Raw genomic sequence first — 26,353 nt, 5'->3', positions numbered from 1 at the left:
AACTTATGAAACAATATTATTGTTATTATACTATTAACTGTAGTCCATAGTTAACATTAAGGTCCACTGTTTGTGGGGAACAGTGAGGCTATGGTTTGTTTTTGTTTTTCAATTTTTATTCTGATAACATATATGCAACCTAAAATTTCCCATTTTAAACAATGTAAAATACAGTAGTGTCAGTTATATTCACAATGTAGTGCTATCCTCACCACCATCCATTACCAAAGCTTTTCCATTACCCCAAACAGAAACTCTATGCCAGTTAAGCATTAACTCCGTTCTCCACTGCCACCACAGCCCCTGGATGACCTGTATTCATAGTATTTCTGACTGAATTTGCATATTCTAATAATTTCATATAGGTGACAACATACAATATTTGTCCTTTTCTGTCTGACCAAACTGTTTTCCACAGCAGCAGCACCATTTACATTCCCACCAACACTGAATGAGTGTTCCTATTTCTCCACATCCTCTCCAACACTTGTTTTTTAATAACAGCCTTTTTAGTGGGTATGAAGTGGTACCTAATTGTGGTTTTGACTTTCAGTTTCCCTAATGGCTAATGGTGTTAAGCATCTTTTCAAGTGCTTATTGGCTGTTTATAGATCATCTTTGAAGAAATGACTATTCAGATCTTTGTCTATTTTTCACCTGAGTTGTTTGTCTTTTTTGGGGGGATTGTAAAAGTTCTTTATTTTTCCTGGATAGTAAATTCTTATCTAATAATGTGGTTTCCAAATATTATCTCCCATTCTGGGAATTATTATTTTACTTCCATGATAAAGTCTTTTTGCATGAAATTTTTAATTTTGATGAAGTCCCATTTATCTATTTTTTCTTTTGTTGCTCATACTTTTGGCATAAAGTCTAAGAAACTGTTGCTTAGCACAAGATCCTGAAGATGCTTTCCTATGTTTTCTCCTGGAGTTTTAAGTTTTGTTTCCTTTCTTGTTTGTTTTTTTTTAAAGAGACATTGTGAGTTTACAAAACAATCATGCATGCCATATAGGATTCCCATACATCACCCCTCCATGAAAACCTTGTTGTGGAACATTTGTTACAAATGATTTAAAAAATCATCAAAATATTACCACTAATTATAATCCTTATCTTACATTTGATGTATTTTTCCCACAAACCACCCACTTATGAATGCCATGTAATCAGTATTCTCATGCCTTGTATATTCCATCCAAAGTGAACACTCAGTGACTCTCAGTTTACCAGAGTTGTGCTGTAAACACCTCAGTGAACTTTAGAACGTTATCGTTACTCCAAAAGGAAAAATCTCGTACCCCCTTCATAGCCCCCTATTTTTGACCCTTAAAATTGTTATAGTAACTTCTTGGCCATTACTGTAAACTGATAACTAGAGTACATACATTACATTAGGTTTATTTTTCCTGTGTATCATCATATATTTAATACCCTATAATAGAAGAATATTCCCCTATTTGTACTATTAACCACAGTCCTCATTTAGCATCAAAATCACTGTATTCAGTTCCTCTAGCCTCCTTTCAATTAATGGTTACATTCCTAGACTGCCCCTTTCAGTCACAATCACATTTGTAAATCAGCAGTATTAGTTATACTCACTATAATGTGTTACCATCAACTCTAACCATTTCATACATTTACAATCAACCTTATTAAAAATTCTGTGTATATTCTGCTTCAGTTCTCCCTTCTCAACCCACATTGTGTCTCCTAGTAATCTGTACTCTAGAGTTTACCTCTATGAGTTTACCCATCATATTTAGTTCATATTACTGAGACCATACAATATTTGTCCTTTTGTGTCTGGTTTATTTCCCTCAACATAATGTCTCAAGATTCATCCAAGTTGTCATATGCATCCTGACTTCATTTCTTCTTATAGCTGAAGAGTATTCCATCCTATGTATATATACCAGATCTTGTTTATCCCATCATTGGTTGATGAACTCTTGGGCTGTTTCCATATTTTAGTAGTTGTGAATAATGCTGCTATGAACATCAGTGAGCAAATGTCAGTTCATGTCCTTGTTTTCATTTCTTCTGAATATATTCCTTGTAGCAGGATTGCTGGATCATACGACAGATATATATTTAGCTTCCAGACTGCCACACTGTCTTCCACAGAGGCTACACCATTCTACATTCCCACCAACAGTAAAGGAATATTCCTATTTCTCCACATCTTCTCCAGCACTTGTAGTTTTCTGTTATTTTAATAATGGCCTCTCTCTAAGGTGTGAAATGATATCACATTATAGTTTTGATTTGCATTTTGCCAGTAGCTAATGATGTTGAGTATTTTCTCGTGCTTTTTGGCCATTTGTATTTCTTCTTTGGAAAAATATCTATTCAAATCTCTTGCCCATTTTTTAATTGGGTTGCTTGTCTTGTTATCATTGAGTTGAATGATCTCTTTATATGGATATCAAATGCCTATCGGGTATGTGATTTCCAAGTATTTTCTGTTGAATAGGCTGCCTTTTCACCTTCTTGACAAAGTCCTTTGAAGCACAAAAATGTTTAATTTTGTGGAGGTCCAGTTTATCTCCTTTTCTTTTTGTCACTTGTGCTTTGGGTATAAGGTTTAAGAAACTACTACCTACCACAAGTTCTTGAAGATGTTTCCCTATATTTTCTTCTATGAGTTCTGTCTTTCTGTCTTTTCTATTTAAGTCTTTGATCCAGTTTGAGTTAATTTTTGTGTAAGTTGTGACATGGAGATCCTCTTTCTTTCTTTTGGATATGGATATCCAGTTCACCCAGCACCATGTTGAACAGACTGTTCTGACCCAGCTAGGTGGGCTTGACAACCCTGTCAAAAATCACTTGACCTTAAATGTGAGGGCCCATTTCTGAACTCTCAGTTCAATTCTACGTGTCAGTATTTCAATCTTTATGCCAGTACCATGCTGTTTTTACCACAGTAGCTAAGTAATATGAAGGAAGTGAGAATCCTTTAATTTCATTCTTCTTTTTAAAAGTATTTTGCCTATTTGGGGCCCCTTAACCTTCCAAATAAATTTACAATTGACTTTCCCATTTCTGCAAAAAGGCTATTGAAATTTTTACAGGGATTGGGTTGAATCTGTAAATATATTTGGGTAGAATTGACATCTTAATGATACTTAGTCCGATCTGTGAACATGGATTGTCCTTCCATTTGTTTAGGTCATCTTTGATTTCTTTTACCAATGTTTTGTAGTTTCTGCATACAGGCCCTTTATGTTCTTGGGTAAGTTTATTCCGAAATGTTCTATTCTTTTAGTCGCTATTATAAACGGAATTTTTTTCTGACTTCCCCTCAGATATTAATAGTGTACATAAATGTTACTGATTTTTGCATATTACTCTTGTATCCCACCACTTTGCAGAACTCATTTATTAGAACTAGTTGCTCTGTTGGAGATTTTTCTGGATTTCCTTGGTATAGGATCAAATCATCATGACTAGTAAGAGTTTTACTTCTTCCTTTACTATTTGGGTGCCTTTTATTTCTTTTTCTTGCCTAACTGCTCTAACTAGAACTTCCAGCACAATATTGAGTAACATTGGTGACAGTGGGCATCCTTGTCTTGTTCCTGATCTTAGCAGGAAAGCTTTCAGTCTTTTACTGTTGAGTACAGTATTAACTGTGTTTTTTTCATGTGTGCACTTTTTCATGTTGAGAAAGTTTCCTTCTCTTCCTATCTTTCAGAGTATTTTCATCAAGAATGAATCCTCTGTTTGGTCATATACCTTTTCTGCATCAATTGAGATGATCATGTGATTCTTTTCCTTCAGATTATCCTCTTATAATCCTTTTTTATTTCTATGTAGTTGGCAGAATTGTCTCCCCCACCCTTTCATTTTTTATTTTAGTTATTTGCATAATCTCTTTTTTTGGGTCTCTCTAGCTAAAGGTTTATTTTTATTGATCTTTTCAAAGAACCAACTTTGGTTTCATTGATTCTGTTGTTTTTTTTTTTTGGTTCTCTGTTTCATTTATCTCTGCTGTAATCTTTGTCATTTCTTTCCTTCTGGTTGCTTTGGGTTTAGTTTGCTCTTCTTCTTCTAGTTCCAATAGTTGTGAGTTTGGTCTCTGATTTAAAATTTTTCTTCTTTTTTAATGTACACATTTATTTGTTTATTTATTTAAATTTTTATTTTTCTTTAGGAGGTACCGGAAATTGAACCCGGGACCTTGTATATATGAAGCAGGTGCTCAACTACTGAGTTACATCAGCTCTGCTTAATGTAAACATTTAGAACTATATATTCCACCTCTCAGTTCTGCCTTTGCTTCATCCAATAAGGTTGGGTATGGTTTGTTTTTATTCTTCTCAAGATATTTCCTCATTTCCCTTGTGATTTATTTCTTCTTTGACCCAATGGTTATTTAAGTGTGTATTGGTTAACTTCCATGTATCACTGAATTTTCCAATTCTCCCTTTTTTAATTATTGTACTTTTTTTAACATTTCATTTTGAAATAATTTCAAACTTACAAGACAGTTGAAAAAATAATACAGCAGCCATACAGAGTTCTCCAGTATACCCCCCCACCCAGATGTCCAAATCTACCAACTTTGACCATTTGCCATATCATTCTATCTGTCCATTCATTTGTCTATTGCCTGTTTATATGTTTTATAAATATTTGAATAGTTCCTATAGATTATACTTCCTGATAGTGTTACACTTTGAATCATATTGGTCAGCTCTATGCATAGCTTTTATTAACTAGATCCTTTGAAAAGCTTAATGCCCTTTAGCAGAAGGTGGTTTACAAGAAATTCTCATATCTGATAAGCAAATAATATTTGGCAAGTAATCAATGTTTTCTCCTTTTAATTTTATTTAGCCATGTAGAAGACATTTTTTATTAAGATAAGTTTGAGTCATTAGTACTTGATTGATTTTGAAAAACTAACATCATTTTTAATGAAAGCTATTTTAAATATTCAGCAAAAATAAAGATATTTAAAAACTAAAAGAGAATCTTAATTTCTGAAAGTGAAATGGTTGCTAAATTTTTAACCAGCTTCAATGTGATTTTAAGGGATATATTAGCAAGATTTCATTCACTCTGCGCTCACAAATACTTATTTCACCGGAAAATTGCTAGAATTATCAATCCATTTTTAGAAACCTACGAACTCATTCTAATGACTATGAATTAAAAGCATGAGTGAGGTTTTGGTCACTAAAATAAAGTAACTAAATATACTTTATACTTGAACAGGAAGCAGATTGTTTCACTAAAACGATTTCACCTCTTCACTTTTTTGCCTAAAATTCTTCAAGATTTTTGCATACGTTTGGCTCTGCTAGGCTTTTTTGCTACCTTCCTTTTATTTTATGGATTTTAAAAATTACTCTTCTAATGTCACCTCCAATGTAATTGAGTCAAAAATACTTTTACATGATTTCATCTTTAAAGTCCTTAAAATGACAAAAGATTAGAACACCCAAATGGAGGCAGAAATTTCCAAAAGGGTTTAGAAGTGTAGGTCATTTACACTATACCTTGACTAGAGCCTGCAGAGAAAATGATAGCTACCCAGAAATGCAGTGAAGTATGATTAGAGCTTTGAGTTTAATAGGTGTCCCTGAAAGCTTCAGTTTTGACCTCTGATAAGAAAAAGTTGATTCACTCTAAACAAGGATTTCATGTATGATAATATACTTTTGCTATTCATAATATGATAATTTCATAGTCTAATGCATAAAAATGTTATGGCTAGCTTTGATTATGTGAAACTTTACTGATAATGAATTTCATAAGATGAATAAATAATTATAATAGATGCATTCATTCTAGCTGAAAATGAAATCCAGGTAAATTTGAAGTTTGAATATTCAAACTAAAACAGGAAGTTCTATGACAATTGTTATTTAATTTTTGGTTTTGGAAACAGCAACTATTTTATATATTTTGTATTCAGTTGTAAAACTACATATGTAAACATATGTAGTTATGTTTACTACATAAACAAATCTATGAGTCATCTAATTTGGATGGAAATTTTATTAGTACAAATTATGCTTCTAAAAGGAATATCTTAAAAGTATTTCCTATGAAAGTGACTATAATTAAAGAATGACAACACTCGTGGTGTTCCTTTTGACCAGGGCCCAAACTAAGATGTTCAACAGAATAATTCCATATACCACCCCTTGACTATCATCAAATATTTCACTTCTATCATCAAATATTTTACTCTGTACATATTATAAAACCCACAAGTTATGTAAAACATTATAAAAAATAAGTGTTTCGTGTTTCTTATTTTTTATTTAAATAGTCACTTTTTTAAGAACTTAAGAGAAGTTCTTAAAAGATGGTCTTTTATATTCATCTACTTATTAACTATGTCTTCTTCACCTTTTCTTATATAATAATTTTTCCATATACTCATTTCCCTTCAACCTGAAGAATTTACTTTAAGTTTTCTTATGTTGCAGGTCTGCTGGCAACAAATTATCTCCACTTACATTTATCTGAATATGTTTTTATTTCACAAATTTTTAAAGAATGTTCTCCTAAATATTAAATTCTTGCGGTACTTTTAAAGATGGTATTCTTTGTCTTCCAACCTCCATTGCCTCCAAGCAGCCATTACTGGTATCATTCCTCTTGCTATTTAAGGTGTCCTCAGGCTGCCTTTCCAATCTTTCTTTTTATTTTTGGGTTTCAGCAATTTTATTCTGATGAGCCCAGGTGTGGTTTTCTTTGCATTTAGCCTGTTTGGAGTTCAGTGAGATTCTTGTAATGTCGGTTGATGATGTTTACCAAAATTGGGAAATTTCCAGCAATTTTTTTTTCTAGGAGGTGCCAGGGATTGAACCAGGACCTTGTACCTGGGCAGCAGGTGCTCAACCACTGAGCTACGTCCCCTTTGCACCATTGTTTATTAAAATATATTTTTCTACCCCAAACTTTCTCACCTCTCCTTCTGGGCCCCCAGTTAAACATATGTTATACCACTTGATATTATCCCACAAGTTACTGGGGTTTTTTGTTTATTTTTCAATCATATTTCACTGTATTTTTCAGATTGGCTATTTTATATTGTTCTGTCTTCACATTTACTATGCTGTCTTCTGCATTCTCCAATCTGCTGTTAAGCCCATCCAGTGAATTTTTTTTTTATTTCAGATATTTGGATCTGGTTCTGTTTTTTATATTTTCCATTTCTTTGGTGAGAGTCCCCATCTGTGCATTCCTTATATCCATCTTTTCCTTTGCATCTTTGAACACATTTATAATAAGCATTTTAAGGTATCCCTTTGCTAATTCTAATGACTAAGTTGTCTCTGGGTTTTTTGCTATTGGTTGCTTTTTCTACTTCTTTGAAAGTCACATTTCCCTGCTTTTCATGTCTAGTAATTATTTGCTTACTGCTGTGAATGATTCACATAGAGTCTGCAGCATATTGTCTTCCTTTAAGGTACTGAGTTTTGTTCTGGCAGACAAATTACTGGAGGTCTTTCCTTTTGATCTTGTCAAAACTGTTTTTCTTTGCTAGAGCAGGCCTATTTTGGATTTGTGAGAAGTCCTGTAACGTGATCCTTACTCTGGGATGGTCCTTACTCCTAAGATGCACACGCACAGCCTGCACAGCCCTAGGTTAAGGAAATGTGGGTTATCTCCCATAGACTTCTAAAATCTTCTCTGTAAATTCATCTCTTCCTCAGTTCACTGAGCTCAGATCCCCCTGACATGGCCCATGAAGTGCCTCCAGGCAGAAAGCCAGGTGACTATGGGGTAGCTCCAGTGTTTTCCTCATCTCAAGGATTACAGTCTTGTGTTGTCAGTTGTCCAGTGCCTGAGAACAGTTTCCTTATACATTTAGTCCAGTTTTATAGTTGCTTATGATGGGAGGACAATCCCATATCATTTAATTATTCTGTGATGACTGGAAATGAAAGGCTGGACTTAGGTTTTAATGAAGCAAATCCTGACAAACATTGATGCCATCCCATCAATCCATAAACTTGATAGCAGTCTTTCCAGGGGAAATTTCTGCTCTGATCTTTAATCAGAGTTGGAGCTGATGCGAACCAAACCTAACTGCCCATCTCCAGCTGGAGCCCACCATTGGTATTGTCAGGCTCTTTTGACACCCAGGAATGTCAGGAAGTCTTGACCATCGTCATGCCACTTAAAGACGACAGTGTATATTCGTAATCAATGTGAGTCATCAAGGAAAGAGCACGGTGTGTTCCATGCACTCTCTTAATTACAGCATAGAATTACATAATATGTTTTAGACAGATTTCATCAGCAATGGTTAACATGGTTTCAATTCATAAAAGTAACACTTTATTCTAGAGAATGTCCCTATTTAAAATAGTTCATATTCAGGGATGAGGACTATTAATAAAACATCTGTATAGGAAATGAAAGTTTATAAAATATTTTAATATACATCACTACATTTAATCATTACAACCAACCTGTGAATAAGGTTGAAATGATATTTTTGTTCCTATTTTATAGACAGGGAAACTGAAGCTCCAAATAACTAACTAGTTTTCAAAATCATATAGTAACTAAGCAGTCTAATGCCATATTTTCTGCTGTGTTACGCTGACTCTTGGAATTTGCTGTCTTTTTTAATGTTGTATTAATGACATCATTCAGCCCGTCCCCCAAACCAAAAATTTCAAGCTCACCCTTTAGTGTAGTTTTTGGGAGATCATCCAGCTGTTAGGTAAAGAGTAAATTTGGAAGTGACGGTGACTTTTGAAGCAGAGAAAACATGTAGGAGGCTGTTAAAATCCAGGCAAAATGGAGATAATGGATGGATTTAGTTTTTAATTGAATGTTTTGGAGACAGTCAACAGAGCTTACTGGTGGATTAGATGAGGAAGATAAGGGGGAAAAAAAAAAGCAAGGATGGTTCTATTTTGTTTTAAGCAACTGTGTGGATTACTCCTTGGCATTTCTGATTCTAGTTCATTCTCTACTTGGCCATTTGAGTTATATTCCAAATAATGTACCATGTCACACTCACTTGCTCCTCTTCTGCTTCAAAATGTCTGTTAGATTTCAGTTCCTTATGTATAGGGACAGCCTCTAGACCACCTGTGTTTCACTAATCTCTACTATTTAATTACTAATCCCAGTTCCATATCTATATCTGATGATACTTAATCCCCTACTTCATGGGGAATAGTAAAGGCAGATGAGATGATGCATGTGAAGCTCTTGACACAGTGCCTGACACACTCAATAAATGAAAATTCCTGTTATTGTCAGGAGTAAACTTTTCAGTTTGGCATAAAAGAACCTTTGCATCTCCAGCACCTTGTATGTCACACGGAACATATAAGAATTCACCAAAGATATGTTTGAATGGGTGGTATTTATGTGCATGTGTAGATATGAAATGGCCTGCCCCTTTGCAATCGACCAGCCTAATTGCACGTTAGTGCAATGAAGCCTTCCCAGACCAATAGAGTTCTGGGGCTTTAAAACAGGGCACTAGAAGTATCACTTGGTAGTTAGTTAACAAGGTTTCCAAACAATGGACCAATTGAATGGCAGCAGAGAATTCTGACAATATAATGTTACCTGAAAAAAAGAGTATGAAAGTATATGGATGTAATATGTTTATATGCTCACTATACAAGAAACAGTATAGCATAGTGGTTGAGGGTAGACTGCCGAAGTTTAAATCTTACTCTGCTGTTTACTAGCTGTGTGACTTTAGGCAAGTTGGTTAAACTCTCTCTGTCTCAAAATCCAAATCTATAAGGTTTCTGTGAGAATAAATGAAGTGGGAATCCCGCTATATTTTCAATGTGTCATTTATGGACTCTAAAACTTCTTTAAAAATAAAATGTTAAGGGAAGCGGACTTGGCGCAGTGGTTAGGGTGTCCGTCTACCACATGGGACGTCTGCAGTTCAAACCCCGGCCCTCCTTGACCTGTGTGGAACTGGCCCACGCACACTGCTGATGCGTGCAAGGAGTGCCCTGCCATGCAGGGGTGCCCCACACACAAGGAGTGCACTCCGTAAGGAGAGCTGCCCAGCGCAAAAGAAAGTTCAGTCTGCCCAGTAATGGTGCTGCACACATGAAGAGCTGACATAAAAAGATGACACAACAAAAAGAAACACAGATTCTCATGCGCTGACAACAACAGAAGCAGACAAAGAACATACAGCAAATAAACACAGAGAACAGACAACTGGGGTGGTGGGTGGGGAGGAAGAGGAGAGAAATAAAAAATAAAATTTTTGAAATTTAAAAAAAGAATAGGTGAAGTAATTTGTGAAAACCTAGAATAGTTCCTGGCACAATATAGGTGCTTATGAAATAATCAATGCTATTTAATAGTAATCAGTTTTATGAAAAAATTCAAAATACACGTGTGCATACATGTAGGGAAGAAAACAGTGGAAGATGTCAACAATCAGTCTCTAGATGTAGGATTACTGGTAAAGTATTTTCTTTTTTGTAATTTTTTATGTTTCTATGTCTTATAATGAAGAGCAACCATAAACATTACATTTCTTTAAAATCATCGGGTCAACAGCATTTGAGATTTCTAGGCTGATGCAGGCTTTCTCCATTCCCACCACCCCTTCTTTCTCTCTCCTCAGGCATGAGATATCTCTTAGCTGAAGCATGCTTGTTTACCTGTGCCTTGCACCTGCAAATTTTTTACACAGGTAGAAAAGCATAAAAATAGAATCAGGAGGAGAAAAGCTAGAATGGAAGTTACTCATATTAAGAATTTCCTCTGTTCCCCTGAATCATCTGTACATCTATACATCATGATTTCTGTAAGATCATTAGCATCTGGGCCTCTGTATATATTCCTCAGAAAAATAATTGTTTATATGTACATGTGTTTTAGGATTTTTATAACTTCCAATTTTTGTCTGATAAGTTTTGCCCTACAATGTTTTGTTTAATGTACTTTTTAAAACATGGGACCCTCCTTTTTGAAGCCATGTCTCTCTCATATAGGGAGTTTGCTTGGCGTGATCCTGAGCTGCCTGAAGTCATTCACATGCTGCAGCACCAGTTCCCCTCAGTTCAGGCAAACGCAGCGGCCTACCTGCAGCACCTGTGCTTCGGTGACAACAAAGTGAAGATGGAGGTACAGGACTCAGCCCCTCGGACAATCTGAGGACTGTAGTGCCTTTTCACCTAGCAATCCTGTGCCTAAGAACATGCCAGAAGCAATTCAGGGGTCATTTTAAAGGGATGGTTTGATACCAGATACTCTTTTCCTTCTTACTTCTACATGTCAGTATTTCTTAGGAAAAACTAGAATGAGTATATTTCTTCAAGTGCTTTTAGCATTTTAAAATTACATGTCCAATTCATTAGCTTATTCAGAAAATATGAAGCAAAAATCAATTTATTCTGCATTTTTAAAGTATTTTTAAAATATATTAGATAAAAATTACAGTTGCATTAAACAAGAGAGCTCACGTATTTTATGAGATTCTGGTCAAGTCTGATGTCAACATACAGTTAAGTTACAGGAGATTTATAACTTACTGATATTGAATATATATGAATATTATTTCAGATTTTAAAGTTTTTGCCAAATATAGAAAAAAAGTGAGTCATTGGTTATTGACTAGTGTCTATAACAGACCAGTTCTTTCTTTTAATAGTTTTGGCCCTTTTTCCCCCTGCAATGTGAAATCAGACAGAAGTGTTTTTCACCAATTTAATATGTAAAATCGCACTCCAGTTATTACAGACCTGAAGGTAGATGTATTAAAAAAGCAGCATACCAAAGAATTGACAAATGGAAGAAAATTTAGGAAAGGTAGCCTAGAAAACTAATTCTACAAACTAAATTACTTCAGTAAAAAATTCTTTCCTGTGATGTCTCCAACCCTGCATACAGGTTTGTTCTATTCACTGCACTCATGGAGCAAAAGCACAATTCCCTGTGTGTGTTTAAAGGGAAGGAGGAGGCCTGGGCTCCCTGCACATGGACATTACTCCATGCAGGTCTCCCTTCCCTTTTTTAAGCCTTGAACCCAGGCATCATGACAGAGAATGCCCTAAAATTTATAAAAAGATGTGTTACATAGAAAAAAAAAGTAACCTTTTGAAATTATCTGGAGTGGTCCCTTTACCTTGATCTTTTGCTTCATCCCTGATGAGTCACATGCCACTTAGGCTTGGTTCCTAATATTTTTCATTCTAGGTTTGTAGGTTAGGGGGAATCAAACATCTGGTTGACCTTTTGGACCACAGAGTTTTGGAAGTTCAGAAGAACGCTTGTGGTGCTCTCCGAAATCTGGTTTTTGGCAAGTCTACAGATGAAAATAAAATAGCAATGAAGAATGTTGGTGGGATACCTGCCTTGTTGCGACTGTTGAGAAAATCTATTGATGCCGAAGTAAGGGAGCTTGTTACAGGTGGGTATAGAACGTGCTCTTGTTCTAGAAGGCATGTTGAAAACAACCTAGAATATACCCTTGGATAGTGGCATTGTCAGGGAATTGGATGTTCTAGGTAATAGATGATGATGCAGGGCTTGTAGCTGTGAAGAAGACTGCCTGTATTCATATAATGATTCAGAAGACTCTTGCTCCACAGGGTCATTTCTGTTAGGATCAGTTATTGTACTTACTAATGCCTACTATTAGCTAATGGAGATCTCTTATTCATGGACGGCTAGGTAACTTATTTAGATCCATAGTAGATCTACTGGTTTCTGATAGACTCACTCTCTTTATCATGAAAATAAAATATATTTAATGGATTGGCCACCCTCCACTTCAGTTCAGCCAGGATCTGAGTACTTGTTTGTATTCCCATGCACTTTCCCAAGTACCAGGAATATAACGTTAAATTAAACTCAGTTGCTGCCCTCAAGTAACACTCAGGCTAGGGAGGAACACAAGTAGTTTTGTGAATTTCTCAGAATTTCTCAGTAGCAGCTGCACTGGGAGCACAGAGAATGGGTAGGAATGGTCCCTGGCCGATGTCGTAACCGAAGTTGTCGTAAAGGATGAAGCAGCATTGGCAGGTAAACGGGAGATAGTCCAGTCACGAGCAGAGGCTCAAAGTCAGCATGGGGTGTGGGTTAGGAGCTAGCGACAGAAGGGGCCTGCTATGGCATAAGTCTCACTGGAGGGAAACAAGGCCTCGGTGAGGAAACTTTTATGAGGAACTCTTAATGAGGAACTTCGTTGTGTCCCACAGGTAATGAGGAGTCATTATAGGACATGGCATGGCCAGTTTGGGGTTTTAAAATGCATTCTTGAAGCAAGCAGCAGAGTGGAGGACTGATTTAAAAAGGACAAGCCTGGCATCTCAGAGGCCCATAAAGAGGTCAATAGTCTAGATATAATGCCTTGAACTAAATCAATGATATAGAAAGGAGGGGGAGAGGTGGAGAAAATAAAACAAGAAAATATTTCTTGCCCAGGGCTTGATTATGGTCCAGTGTGAAGAGAGAAAAAGGAGGCCTATAGGTTCAAGAGTAGTTGAGATTGCCATGAGAGAATGATTCCGCCAGAGGATGAATTGATAACAGCATTATTTATAATAGAGAATTAGGGGAAAGTACTAAGTACTGGCAGGAAAAGTGTTAAATAAATCATAATACAGGCACATGGTAAAACCACATATCAAGAGTTAAAATCAGAACATTACCAATATATAGCATCATGGATAAATCTCAAAAAAAATTTTACAGAATGGTAAGTGCGTGTATCATTTGTATAAAGTTTTTAAACATACAAATTATGGCTATAAATTATTTTTAGATACATGGTCATGCAATAAAGGTAATATCTTTAACTGCAATGATAAAAAATAGATTCAGGATAGTAGTTACTCAGCTGGAGGGAGAAGGAAATGAAATTGGAAGTGTAATCCAGCTCTTTAAAAAGAGAGAAATCTGAAACAAATAAGGCAAAATATTAATATTTGTCAGAGCTGGGTGGTAGATACTTGAGTGTTTTATATTTTTTATTTTTTTATGCTTGAAATATTTAATTTTTAAAATCTTAACATTTCTGCAAAATTGATCCCATTCCCCATTGACTTCCACGATGCAATCAAAGCTGTAGGTTCTGTCAGATATAATCCATTTAAGACTTGGGAATGTACCAAACCACTGTGAATCTAATATTTAAGGAGAATCAACTTTCTCATGAGATATTAATGTTCAAAATACAGCATTAATATTTCCCTATATTCCAAATAAAGGATGAAATTTAAGTACTAAAGTAGAGTAGACTTTTCATGTAAATCTTAAACTTTGCACTGGATCTCCTTCCTTACTGATTTTGAAAATCAATATCTTCACACTACTAAATGACATCCAAGTTAAAAACTTCGTCACATTGGTTTATTAGTTTTTTTTATGCTCCTTCTTTCTAAAAAGGTTTTGAGGCATTTAGCTCTTTCACACTGTGAGATGTGTTTTCTCACGTTAAGCAGCTGTGCATCCCATAAAACTACAGCAGGATACAAGTGGCCCTCCCCATGGAGGAATCAGTGGTGACCCAGGGACAACTTCTATTCACATTTGTTTCTCTTGATTAACTGTGGCCAGATTTATCATGAATTGGTCCTTATGTCCTTTGAGTAATGAAGCAGGTTTTTTCTATTCTTCTGACAGCATTTCTCACAGTGGCAGTAAGTCTTTTGTGAATTTTTCTTTCTGAGGGTTTTCCTTGAGAAAAACTGTTATGGTGCTTTTCCTTAGCTGAGCTCAAGGGATTTGTAATATTTGTTGACAAGAAGTGGAAAAAAGTACATGGAAGTTCGATGATTTTTTTTTCATTTGTGAGTAAATCAAATTCTAGTAGAGCCAGACTTCACTATTAAGGGCTTTTCTATACTAATTTACCTGGGGCATCCCCTGGGTGCAAGTGCTAATGTAGATGTTTTCCTCCATGTTTCAGATTTCAGTTCTGGTGGGCACAGTACTAGTTACTGACACAAGTTGTTTAGGACACAGAGCCTGGCCTTGACAGGAGGATATGAGTGTTTCTTAATTTAAAAAAAAAAAAAAGCTATTTCCCCAATAGATGGTATCACTTCCAGTGCAAAACTAACAACAATCTCTGGTATTTCTGCTTTGGAAACATCTGCTAATGGCTTTTGGGCTTTAAGAAGCATTTTTGGCCATCTTTGTAAGATTGGGAAAATTAAGAATTGCTTTCTAACTATATAATTTTACTCCTAATAATTTATTTTGACATGTGAATTGATTGCTTATGAGATATACATACTCTTCAAAAATAGTATTGCTTTGGAATGGGAAGAGTCAGTGTGTAAACCCATCATTCAGCTGCCATATATAAAGGAGTTGGACTAAAGGACTGCTGAAGTGGGATTCCAGCCCTAACAGTCTAAATGTCAGTCAGAATTTGATTTGTATGTAAATATTGTCTAATTAATATGAAACTACTGAGCCTAATATAAATTTAACACAGTAGCTTCTGTCTAGGTGTGTTACATTTATACATATATTTATAGTCACAAATTATGGCAACACCAAAATAATTTATTGACATTTTTCAGTCTTAAAATTTAGTCATACCAACCTTCATTGATGTTCATTAATAGGAATGGTTGAACCCTGATAATCTTTAAAAGTGTGAAAACATCGAGATCCCTGAGCTTTTCTCTGGTTAACTCTTCCTCAAGTCAAATACTCGTAAGCGGTCTTTAAATTGTAGAATCACGTGGTTGGAGGGGACCTCAGAATTCATTTTTCCCAGTCAGGCATCCAAAGCCTGAATCCCTGAATAGCTTCCACACACAATCATGTGCTTGAACCCATAGGGACAGGGAGCTCATTATTTTGTGGGTTAAGGCTTAGCAGCAGAGGTATCCAGAAAGCAGCAAGGAGGCCGTTGGTTTGAGAAGGCAAGGAAGATAATACCTCATGAGTCCATTTTGCCTAGAAATGGGCCCACAAAGGACTAGTTCAACCTCCAATCCAGACTCCTGCACCCCACCTAGCCAGGAAAGTGTGCCCCAGTGTGAACCATCCTCATAAAAGCATGGCTGCTCCAACAGGGGCGCAGGTGCCTGCAACCACACCACCCACCGTCCCTGCAGCTGCCTGCCTTCTCTGATCCCCTCTGGAAATGGAACATTTTCCTTCCAGATAAATGTCTGGAAGACATTTGTATATAAGACGTTTGTGTGTGTGTGTGTGCTCAACCAGTGTCTGTCCACAAATACCATGACTCTAGCCAGCCCTGCACAACACTTGCCCTTTGTCATTGTGGCCTAGGAGTGCTTGAGTGAAAATTACACACAACTTCAGATCCTGAAATATTAAAGCACAATTAACTGCATGTTCAGAACATTCTATAATTTGAACAAATTACTATCCTCTTGAAGCTGGGTATCCTCTTATTCTTAAAATTAAGTAATTCAACCCAGTTATTAATCCAGTCTTTTTTTCTAGTCCTCTTTGTTTCATGTTGGCAATTTTTACTGTACTTGCATGAAGAAATTTTAGCTATTCTTTTAGAAAAGATGCTTTGCCTTTGCTTTAAATGTAATAAATGCTCAGGGCCTGCATTTTTTGGCCGCATCTTTCTTTTGAGAAAATAACTTTTGCCAAGTATATTTTCCCAAGACAGTATGGCTGTCATTGTTAATTAAAATAGTTTTCTAACATGTAATATGATCCTCGTGTTTTCTTCATTGTGTTGAACATTTTCCAGGTTGGAACCTAATGAGCTTTTCTTTTGGTAATTACTGATATGTGGGGGTGCTTAGGGTGATTTTTTTTTTTTTTTTAATTCCAAAGGTACTTTTGTCTTTATTGTGCTGAACTTGAAAGTTGGATAAAGCGGAATTGTTCTCCAGTTGGGTTATAAAATGATTGTCTGCTAGATACCAAACGGTGGATTTTAGAAATTGGGAATATCTTGTCACTAAAAAGATATGTGGAATTCCTTTGTTTGAGATGATTGTGTTTCTAAGCTAGGAAAATGACTTCCAAGTTATTGGACATACTGAAAGCATCAATTTTTCAATATAATTATAAAGATTAAAGATACCGCACAGAATCTAGAAGCCTGCCTCTTAGTGTACCGAATGTCCCAAAATCCTCACACCTCTATTACCCCCAATGAACATTGGTGTTAAATACCAAAAAATAGCCTTTGTTGTTTAATAATAGACTTTGTACAAGTGACTTATTATATTCCTTCCAATTTAGCAAGTGATTATTCATCCATATGGTGAAGTAAAATATTTCCACACTGTTCATTCTGAAATTTTTGGATGCCAGCAACAGATTCCAGGCTCTCTACAGAACATGAAATTAGGCATATTCCTTGCCTGTTCATTAGTTCCATATTTCTAATTAGACAATAAATTAATGAGAAAATGATAGTTGTGCTCTAAGGAGAGGTATATTGGCCAGAATAAAGTTCAGCAAACAGACTGTTCTGGCAAGAATCGGTCTTAGATACTGTAAAGAGCAGACCTTGTTGAAGACTCATTCAGCCTTTTGGGCTGTTTTGTGCCATTACAGGATAAAATTCTTTACTAAATGTGTCCCTTTGGCCTAATTAAGGTGCCTCCAAAATGATTCTTTATTCTCTGTTCCAGAGAGGAATTGGCCTATTACTTTCTGTCCTGATTTTGTACGCCTCTAGAGCTGTCAGGAGCTGCAGGGATAGTTTTCAGAATTGTAGCAACATCCTCTCCCAATTCCCAGCCCAAATCAGTTAGGAGCCTTATCACTCAGCGCTTTCATAAACCTTAACAACTGACACTTTCTCTTATTTACTAAAGATCTGAAACCAGGAAATTTTTGTTTAATTGATAATAAGACAAAAATGGTTTATTTTAAATGGACCAATTCTTAATTGTTAGAGTCATAGAAATTTGAGCTGGAAAGGGCTAAAAAAATCTTTTATTTGGCCCTTCCTTTTACAGTGAGAAAATGGGGACAGAAAGGTTGAACGTACAACTGGCAAGGTGGGGTCCTTATATGCAGGCTAGCATTCTTCCTTCCTGCCCCTGCCCTCACCATCCCCGGGCCACTGGGGAGTGCCAAATGAGAGTAGAATCTGGTGTCCAAATGCCCTTTTTCAAATATTATTACCCTGTGTTCTTTCAAATTACCACACAGAGAGAACAAAAAGAAAAACCCCACAAAACCTTTTACTCTCTGAATTTCACCAAGTGTATAGAGAAACCCTTGAACTTTGTTACTATCTCTTCAAATCAAAGTGATGGTCAGATACAACCATAAAGCCTAGTTTGCTTAGAAAACATGTGCTTTTGGTTTTAGTCGTGACTATTTCAAGATTTATAGACTGAATATGAAAAATTCATGTAAGTGGAACATGACCATGTATTCTGAGATGTGTACTTTCGAATGCCGAGCAAAAAGAGTCCATCTAGTGGGGAGATCTGAGACGATCACATATAGAACCTAGGTAGTCAACCACCTGCCGACTAGCCTTTCCCGCAATGGGAAGACCCCGTAAGGTCACCTTTCCCCAGTAAACAATTCAGTCTTGTAAATGTAAGGAAGGTGAGGCACATGAAGATTTAAAAGGAGATGCCAGAGGGACCCTATACTTGGCCCTTCATATAGATTACAGTTTTCAAATTTTCTGATTTCCCATAGCTCATGACTGATGGATTCTCATCTTTAAGCTTCTGCCAGCACCAGACAACTAAGTTGAAGACATAGTACAATTGCAAATGGAAAAGTGAATTCCTGGGACACGTAAAAGTCACCTGTGGAATATATAACTTCAGTGGCTTTTTCTTAGGTTAATTAATCGCTATGATAGTGTAAATGATGATTTCTGTGTCAAAGGCTGAAATAACCAGGGTGGCCCCTGCCCTCACTGCCATCTCTGCCTCTCTTGGTGAGATTTAATTAGAATGAGTAAGATTTCCTTTCATGCATCCTGTTTCCTTGGACAAACTCTCTTCTAAAGAAGGAGCCATTATTTACGTTCCTCTTGAGTAATTCTAGTCAGCACTTCTGAATTTTTCAGCCCATTTATTTTCTGTGGAAATGTCTTTCCAGGAAATTTAGGACTGCATGACTACATTATGTCATTAATCCTCTCAACATAAACATGAAGTTGAAAAAATTACTTAGAATACAGAAAAACATGTTGAATTTGAAAATATATTGAAATTGTAATGCAAATGTAATTCTGTAAATGGCCCTCTGGAAACTGATAGATATTTTCAAAGATGTTGATCCACCTTCTTTGTGCCTGCATAATCACAGCAACACAGTCTAATCCTTATGTTCTCTAAAGACACTAACGATCTTTCATTTGAGTCAGTTGCCTGGGGAAAAATTTAAAGAGCAGGTGCGAACCCCGTAGTGGGGAACCTGTGCAGCCTCTGCACCTAGCCCAGGCTTTCAGCCCCCTCCAGGGCAGCTTCCTTCCCTCAGAGCCGCTTAGCACACACTGGCTAAAACAGAGATGGGGCCCCTCACTCTCACTGTGGCTGGGCCTGAGTGAGCCTTCCCTTGCCTCGTGTGGATTAAGCATGTGCTCTGTGCAGGGAAGCTCAGGGAGCATGGCGGCGAACAAGGCTGTGAACAAGGCCCTGCTGAGAAGGAGGCCCGCTGTCCCAGCCTGCAGGGAATGCAGCGGGGGCAGAAAGAGAAAGCCACACCTGCAAGCCAGGGACAGACCTGCACACTCCACTGCACATGTGCAGGGCCCCTGCTGAAGTGGTGGCATCTCGTGGACCCTGGGCATGATTATATACTACCGTGACTTGTCTTCCTCAGAATTTAGCTAGTGCCTATACTTGAAGACAGAACTTTTGTCCCACTTTCATAATAATTAATTGCTTTCCCAGTATTTTGACTCCATTTTGGTTTCATATTATGTTCATGGCATTCCAGTCATGGGGAAAAGTTTGATTGATTAACCTGAAGCCATAGATATAAATAGCAGGCTTTTTTTTTCCAGGCCAGTAAAAAGATTTATTTGGGAAATGGGGAAAAGAACAGAGCTTGCTGAGAAATGGGAGAGAAAGATGGAAATACCAAAACTTGGTGCAGGCTCCTCAAGAGCGATCTCTGCCTTGTGTAGTTACCTTTTAGACTGATAATTATTCCTTCCCCTTCCTTATGCTAAGGGGATGGGCCCCAGCTGTTATTGGTTACCCCACCAATGGTGGGGGCCAATGGTGAGGCCTGTCTGGAATATCCCAGGCCAAGGGGAGGTCCCAGAAAGAGCAACTGGGACCTCAAGGTTAAACTGAAGGTCTCAGTGAGGTCTTGCAGCCATGTTGTCTGTCGGCCATATTGTGGCCCACCTTCTCTGTTTCCCTGTACTAACCTGCCTCAACTCCCCCCTCAGAGAGTTCACGCCCTTATTCTTAAGGGGGTGCTGAGGAGCAATGATCATTCTTCTGTCCTGACTTCCTGCTGGTTAGGGCAGTAGTCCTTGCCTAACAGGTCATAAACCTCTCTGACTGTTCTGTAAAGGGTGAGGGTAGATGTTCTGCTGTGGTTGGAACTGGCTGAAATCCCGGCATGACAAATATCTTGTTCTGGAAGAAATAAATTTAGTTAGAATTTTGAAGATACATGGCCCCACTAAAAAGGATACAGAAGATGGTGGTAAGTGGGCCCAAAAAGAAGGCCAGCTATGACATACTGGGCCACAAGAGGGAGAAAGGCCAGGTGCCGTCAGAGGCTACATCCCCCTGAAGTTGGTAGGCTTCATCTCGTAGGTTTTGAATGCTGTCTAGGACTATCCTGGAGCAATTTATATAAAAATATTTTTTTCTTGAGAAATAGGCAGGGCCCTCACCTCCACCCCCCCACCCACATGCTGCTGTTAGCATGTTTAGGGCTCTGCGATTTTGCAGCACCACAGCAGCAAAAGAGTCTATTTGCTGTCTAAGAGCTTTAAGGCATGGCTCGTTTCTTCTATGCTGTCAGTTAGCTCTAGGGAGAGATTGTAACAGATAACGGGGTTTGGTGTAAATTGCCAGTCCCAGTTTTCCATGGTGGTGGTGATATTTAAGACAGCTAAAAGGGGGACAATAAGAGGTATTTCCTTTTTAGATATTGTACAGAAGAAACCACAGGAAATGAAAACAGACAAGATTTCTTAAGGGGTGTCTGGCTTGCCTTCCCCCTGGCAATAGGTGTTTGGGCTAGAGATAGAGAGAACAGCTGGCTTTCACACAGAAACTACTTAGTTTTGTCTCTTTTTTTCTGTCATGACATTTATTAAACATCTTATTTTAATACAAGTGTTTGACACTTTGCCCAGTGCTTCATATGTATTTTCTCAATTAATGCTCTCCACAAGTTATTCTAGGTCTCTTGCATTTCCTTGAGAATTTTAAAATAAATGACAACTTCTATAAAAAATACCAGTGCAATTTTCATTGCAGCAGTTAAATTCATAGACTAAGAGAAAACTGACATAACATCAAGTCTTCTGACCCATGAAAAAGGTATCTCTCTCTCTATTCATCTAGGTGCTCTTTTTACGTTTTCATTTAGGTATTCATTCACCTCTCATAGCAATACTTTATAGTTTCTAATGTATTTTTAAATGTTTTCATCAGAAAAGTTGTGGATTTAAGAACAGTCTTATAAAATGTAGGATTCCCAAACACCACCCTATCACCCACACTGTGCATTGGTATAGAATATTTGGCTCTAATTGAGAATGAGGCCTGTTCTCCTGTAGGTTTTGATCAGAACTTGGTTTCTAGGTCCTGGGTGAAAGGTTATCCACAGACCTTTGAAGGGGCTAAACTGAAGTGGGTCCTAGCCACCTCCTTTACTTTTCCCTTCTGGTGAGAAAACACTTAGCCCAGACAGGATGGCTTGTGGGTTTGCCAGTTCTCCCCAGGGTGTGAGTGGGACAGGTTCTGGAATAAGGGCTTGGAGGGAGACCTGGGTTAAGCACATTCATTAACTACTTAGAAAACGAAGTTTGCCAGGACTTTTAACATGTTCAATATCCCTCTGCATATGATGTAGAATAGAAAAGATATCATCATAATCATCAGGCAGTAGGTACAGTACTTAACACTAACCAATGGTTAAGTTTCTCTTTGAGGGGCAGTTGAGTAGATCTAAGCTCCAGGTTTGCAACACCATACATGTTATCTCTCCATGGGAGCAGACCATAATGCCACTTGTGTTCAAGTTCTACTTACATCGCCCTGGTGATCATTGCTCCACTTGCCCTTCACACAGCCAGCATGCTGCGGCTCCCTTGACCTTAGAAGCTAGGAAGGTAAGCTCCAGTGTTCTGCTGGCCTAGTGCATAACACCCTTTGGCACTATGAAACAGTAGCAGGCACTTTTTAACGCACTACTCTTTTTCCCTTTACACCTTCATTTCTGATAACATATTTTCACACATGCCAAACAGGTGACTCATCTTTGGTGCCACTCTCACCTTGTATCAAGCTCCAGAGTCTCATCTCAACACTCCCCTTCCTCTTTGCCTTCCCAGGTCCTCTTCTTTCAGGTCCTTTTCACCTCCTTAAGCTCCAGCTCAGAGACATAGGCTCTGCGCCTCCTGGTGATCCAGCAGCCTCACCACCAACCCTGGGATCATACCTGTCCCTGCATTTCAGACTTCATCTGCCAGTCCAGATCTGCAGTCCGTGTCCCACCTTCAGCCCTGACCTCCCTTCCCCACTCCTCCTCCTCCCCCACCCACCCGATTCTCCCTGGCCTCTGCTTTTCACACTCCAGGCCACATGTGGTGGTTTCTGGTCCTACAAATGGAAGTCCCTACACTCCTAGGGAGAGGCGGCATGGTGTCAGGGTGCAAGCGGGGGCCTTGGAGCCAGAGCAGCTGGTTTCCTTCCGGCCCTGTGGCCCCAGGCAAATCACTTCTCCAAGTGACAGTTTCCCAGATAATAAACTCATACCTGCTTCTCAGTGTGTTCATGAGGGTGCATGTGGAAGACCTGGCACACAGTACACTCGAGCCGTGGCTGTTTCTCTGACTCTTAGGATACTTTCACAGCTGCCTTGTGTTGGATCTATTTGTGATAAGACCTCCTGAGAGCGAGGTCTCACCTCTGTGTCTCCTTCCGAGTCTGGCAGAAACTGAACAAGCAGCTATACCAATGCTGTCCCAATAGAAATATAATGTGAAACACATCTGTAATTCTAAGTTTTCTAGTAACCACATTAAAAAAGAAAAAAGGAACAGGTGAAATTTATTTAAAGAATGTTTCATTTAACCCTATATTTCCAAAATACAATTTCAACTTGTGATGTTTCACCTTCTTTTTTCCATATCAAGTCTCCATCATCCAGTGTGTCTGTTACACTTAAGAGCAGAGCTATGTTCGGACTAGCCGCATTGCAAGTGCTCAGTAGCCACAGTGGCTGATGGTTTCCGTATAGGACAGTGCAGCTCTGCACTAGGCTGGGGTATAGGTAATATGCCTGCAAGAGGTATGAGGTGCATAGCTTTAACCCTGGCTGGGATGGTGGCAGAAGTGAGAGCAGCCCTCTTGTGACAGGGTGTCGTAGCCATAGCATCTTAACATTACTCCTTTCCCAACAAAAAACTATAGAGATTTATGAGAACCTTACTGGGGCTAAGGAGAACTTCAGGGGCAGCTGCTGAGAGGAGAAAGAGAGCTGCATTTTTGCTAGATGCTGAGTGTTCCAGCCAGGGACTGTCTAGGGAATCATAATGGAGGCATGTGCTCAGAGCAGGCAGGGAGGGGCCCTCGAATCGGAAACTACCTTCCTACCTTACTATCAACAGTTTGCCCCTTGTGTGTAATCTGCAGCCTTGATGTTTGTTTTGCATTTTCACTGTTAAGCTAACATTTCTATACCCATTATAAAGAGTGCTTGCACTTGACACCAGCCTGTTCCAACGTGGCCCTAAATGCAGAAATGCCAGGAGGGGATGGACATACATACCCAGACAGTCGTCCTTACCCTGGAGGGCTGGAGCACGGTGAGGACAGCTGATTTGTCCTGTCTGGCTCTGGAACCGAGATGCTGGGGCCAAGACCTTGTCATCTGCCTCCTCAGTGAATGCTTGAGTAGTTTTACTTACTTCATGGACATCTTGTGAAAGAGCATGACTGAAACAAGTGAGTCAGGAAGAGAGATGGAGACTCGGGTTAACTCCTGAAAAAAAAAAATGCAGGGCCATGTCACATGATGGTATCTGTAGTATACTGGTAGTTTCTTGGCTAATGTTTTATTTTTCCTTTTTGCAGTATCCACAAACACTTGTTTTTTATAATTACGAAATAGACTATAAATTAAATGCTATATAAAAATTGTCTTTTCTATTTTATTTTAAATTTAATTCTGGATTTTTCTTTCTTATCAGAAGGCTGTTTATGCTGCCAGAGGAATCGTGTTTTCCAAATGTTTGGTTGGTTTTCAATAACCTTAAGAAGTACATTTTTCAAATAGTTGCTATTATTTTAATTAATCACTAAAATCATTTTCTAATTTGCCTATAAAATTATCAGTTGGCCATTAGAATGACTATAAAGCTAGCTTTAAACCTGAGCTCTTTCAGAATTCTGCAGCATACAATTTCTGTGAAATGGTATTTTAATTACTTTATTTATTCTTTGGGTAGAAAATGAACTTTCATCTCTCGTGGCAGTATTTCATTGTAATTATTGGTTACTCATAATTATGTATACTTTTTCCTATGGTAGAGAACAGGCAGCGTTTTCTACAATAATATACATGAAACTCCTTAATATTTTGTAAATTAGTTTATGTGTATATATTCTAAGTCCTCATAACAAATAGCTAATTGCTTTAAATTAAATCTCAAACTTCTTAAACCAAATTATAGTTTATTTTTAACTTTCTCTTTAGGAACCAGGAGATAATGGAAAGTACTGCTAAATATTTTTTAAGCAAATTTTGCAGTAGGATGTCAGAGCTGAAAGTTTATCATATTGATAGAGAATGCTAATCCTCTGGCTTTCCATTTTCTCATCAGTGTTACTATGTCTGGGAGTCAGTGTATTTTCTATTCATTACTTATACTGCCCTAGCAGCAATCTTCCTAACCCATTAAATGAAACCCAGACAGAATAAGTGGAAAGAACATCATTTTATTACTACTTTAGGAGGTAGAGAACACACAGGTATTATTAGCTGGTCTTAAGAACGGTGCTTCTTCCTTTGAGTAGAAAGGCAAATTAATCATTCTATATCTAAAGCTTTCAGGTTTAATTGAATCTTTTTCATCCTGCATTGGTTGATCGGAACTGGTTGTTTTTGGCTTTCCACAGCCTTATTTTTGAAATAGAAAATAGGGAAGGAAAACCAATGACTTGAGACTCACTATGATTTTCACAATGGCTAGTTAAAATCTATACTGGGGGGGAAGGGGGACAGAAATAAATAAATCTTTAAAAAAAGGAAAATAAAGTCTATACCAGTGTTGGGCTCTTTTGCTCCAGGGTCAAGTGCAGGAGTTGAGGGAATGCAATGCATAACGTGGGGTGATAAAGCACCTTTGTGTGGGTCCCTAGAATACCACATGTTTAGTGAAAATGGAGTCTTTCCTTTTTTCTAGTCAAGAATAACAATGTTTTCGGAAGTTGCAGAAAATGAAAGTCTGCATGTCTGTAGTAGACTGTTTTTGTGATTTTGTGATTAGTACGTCATCTCAGTTGACCAAAAAAATAGCAGAGTCAGCGTATCTATAGAAGGGCTACACATTTTTAAACAGTTGAACATTTTCTAATTTGGCAATACTGATTATTTTGCAGTTTGAGGGATGCAGTACCTGGTGTGTTGCTGTAACTCAGCTCATGGTGGGGGAGATGGAGTGGCAAAGGGTTTCTCCTTTCCCCAGAGCTAAGCCAACATGAAATGATGGTGGTTTCAACAACTGTGGGTTCTGTTCTCAGGGGAGGGGGTGGGTAGAACCGTGGGGCAGCTTCCCTTAAAGGTCCAGGGCATTGTGCCGTTCCTCTCCCCATAGCCACAGACCTTAAAGAACATGCAGTTTTAAGAAAAGGCACAAAGAGGAGGTAATACTTAGGAGCTAAGTCTAAAGGCAAGAAATAAAAGGGCAATCTAAAAACAAAGACAGGATGAAAAATGGACCCATCAGCAAATTTTTGTTGACCACCTACCATGTGCCCCACATACAAGTAACAAGACAAAAGAATAGGTGATGCTGGAGTGTTTATTGCCCATTATATTTGCTGAATGAAATTCAGGCTTATAATTGGAAAAGCAAATGCTCATTATCCTTTTAAAAACACAACCTGTAAAATTTCAAACTGGTAAAATATGTGGGAAGTTAATTCATTTTGTTCAGCTTGATGCTTTAAGGTATTATGTGTACTGGATTCAGTGCCTGGCACAGAGTAAAACTTCAGTAAGTAGCAATGTTGCTTTTATTTACATG

At 37.8% G+C, this 26,353-nt stretch overlaps 1 protein-coding gene across 50 annotated transcripts in view; it reads left to right on the top strand.

The window, feature by feature from the left end:
- Positions 1–26,353, top strand: part of PKP4 (plakophilin 4) — a 269,591-nt gene that overhangs the window by 216,849 nt on the left and 26,389 nt on the right. For all 50 annotated transcript variants that reach the window (XM_071216397.1, XM_071216406.1, XM_071216402.1 and 47 more), the window contains 2 exons: positions 10,968–11,100; positions 12,172–12,385. In XM_071216397.1, coding sequence (XP_071072498.1) covers positions 10,968–11,100; positions 12,172–12,385 — 347 coding nt within the window. The remainder of the gene's footprint in view (positions 1–10,967; positions 11,101–12,171; positions 12,386–26,353) is intronic.

This window comes from Dasypus novemcinctus, chromosome 7, assembly GCF_030445035.2.
Source record: "Dasypus novemcinctus isolate mDasNov1 chromosome 7, mDasNov1.1.hap2, whole genome shotgun sequence".
In the NCBI taxonomy this organism is placed as follows: Eukaryota; Metazoa; Chordata; class Mammalia; order Cingulata; family Dasypodidae; genus Dasypus; species Dasypus novemcinctus.
This window is presented reverse-complemented; position numbering and strand designations above follow the sequence as displayed.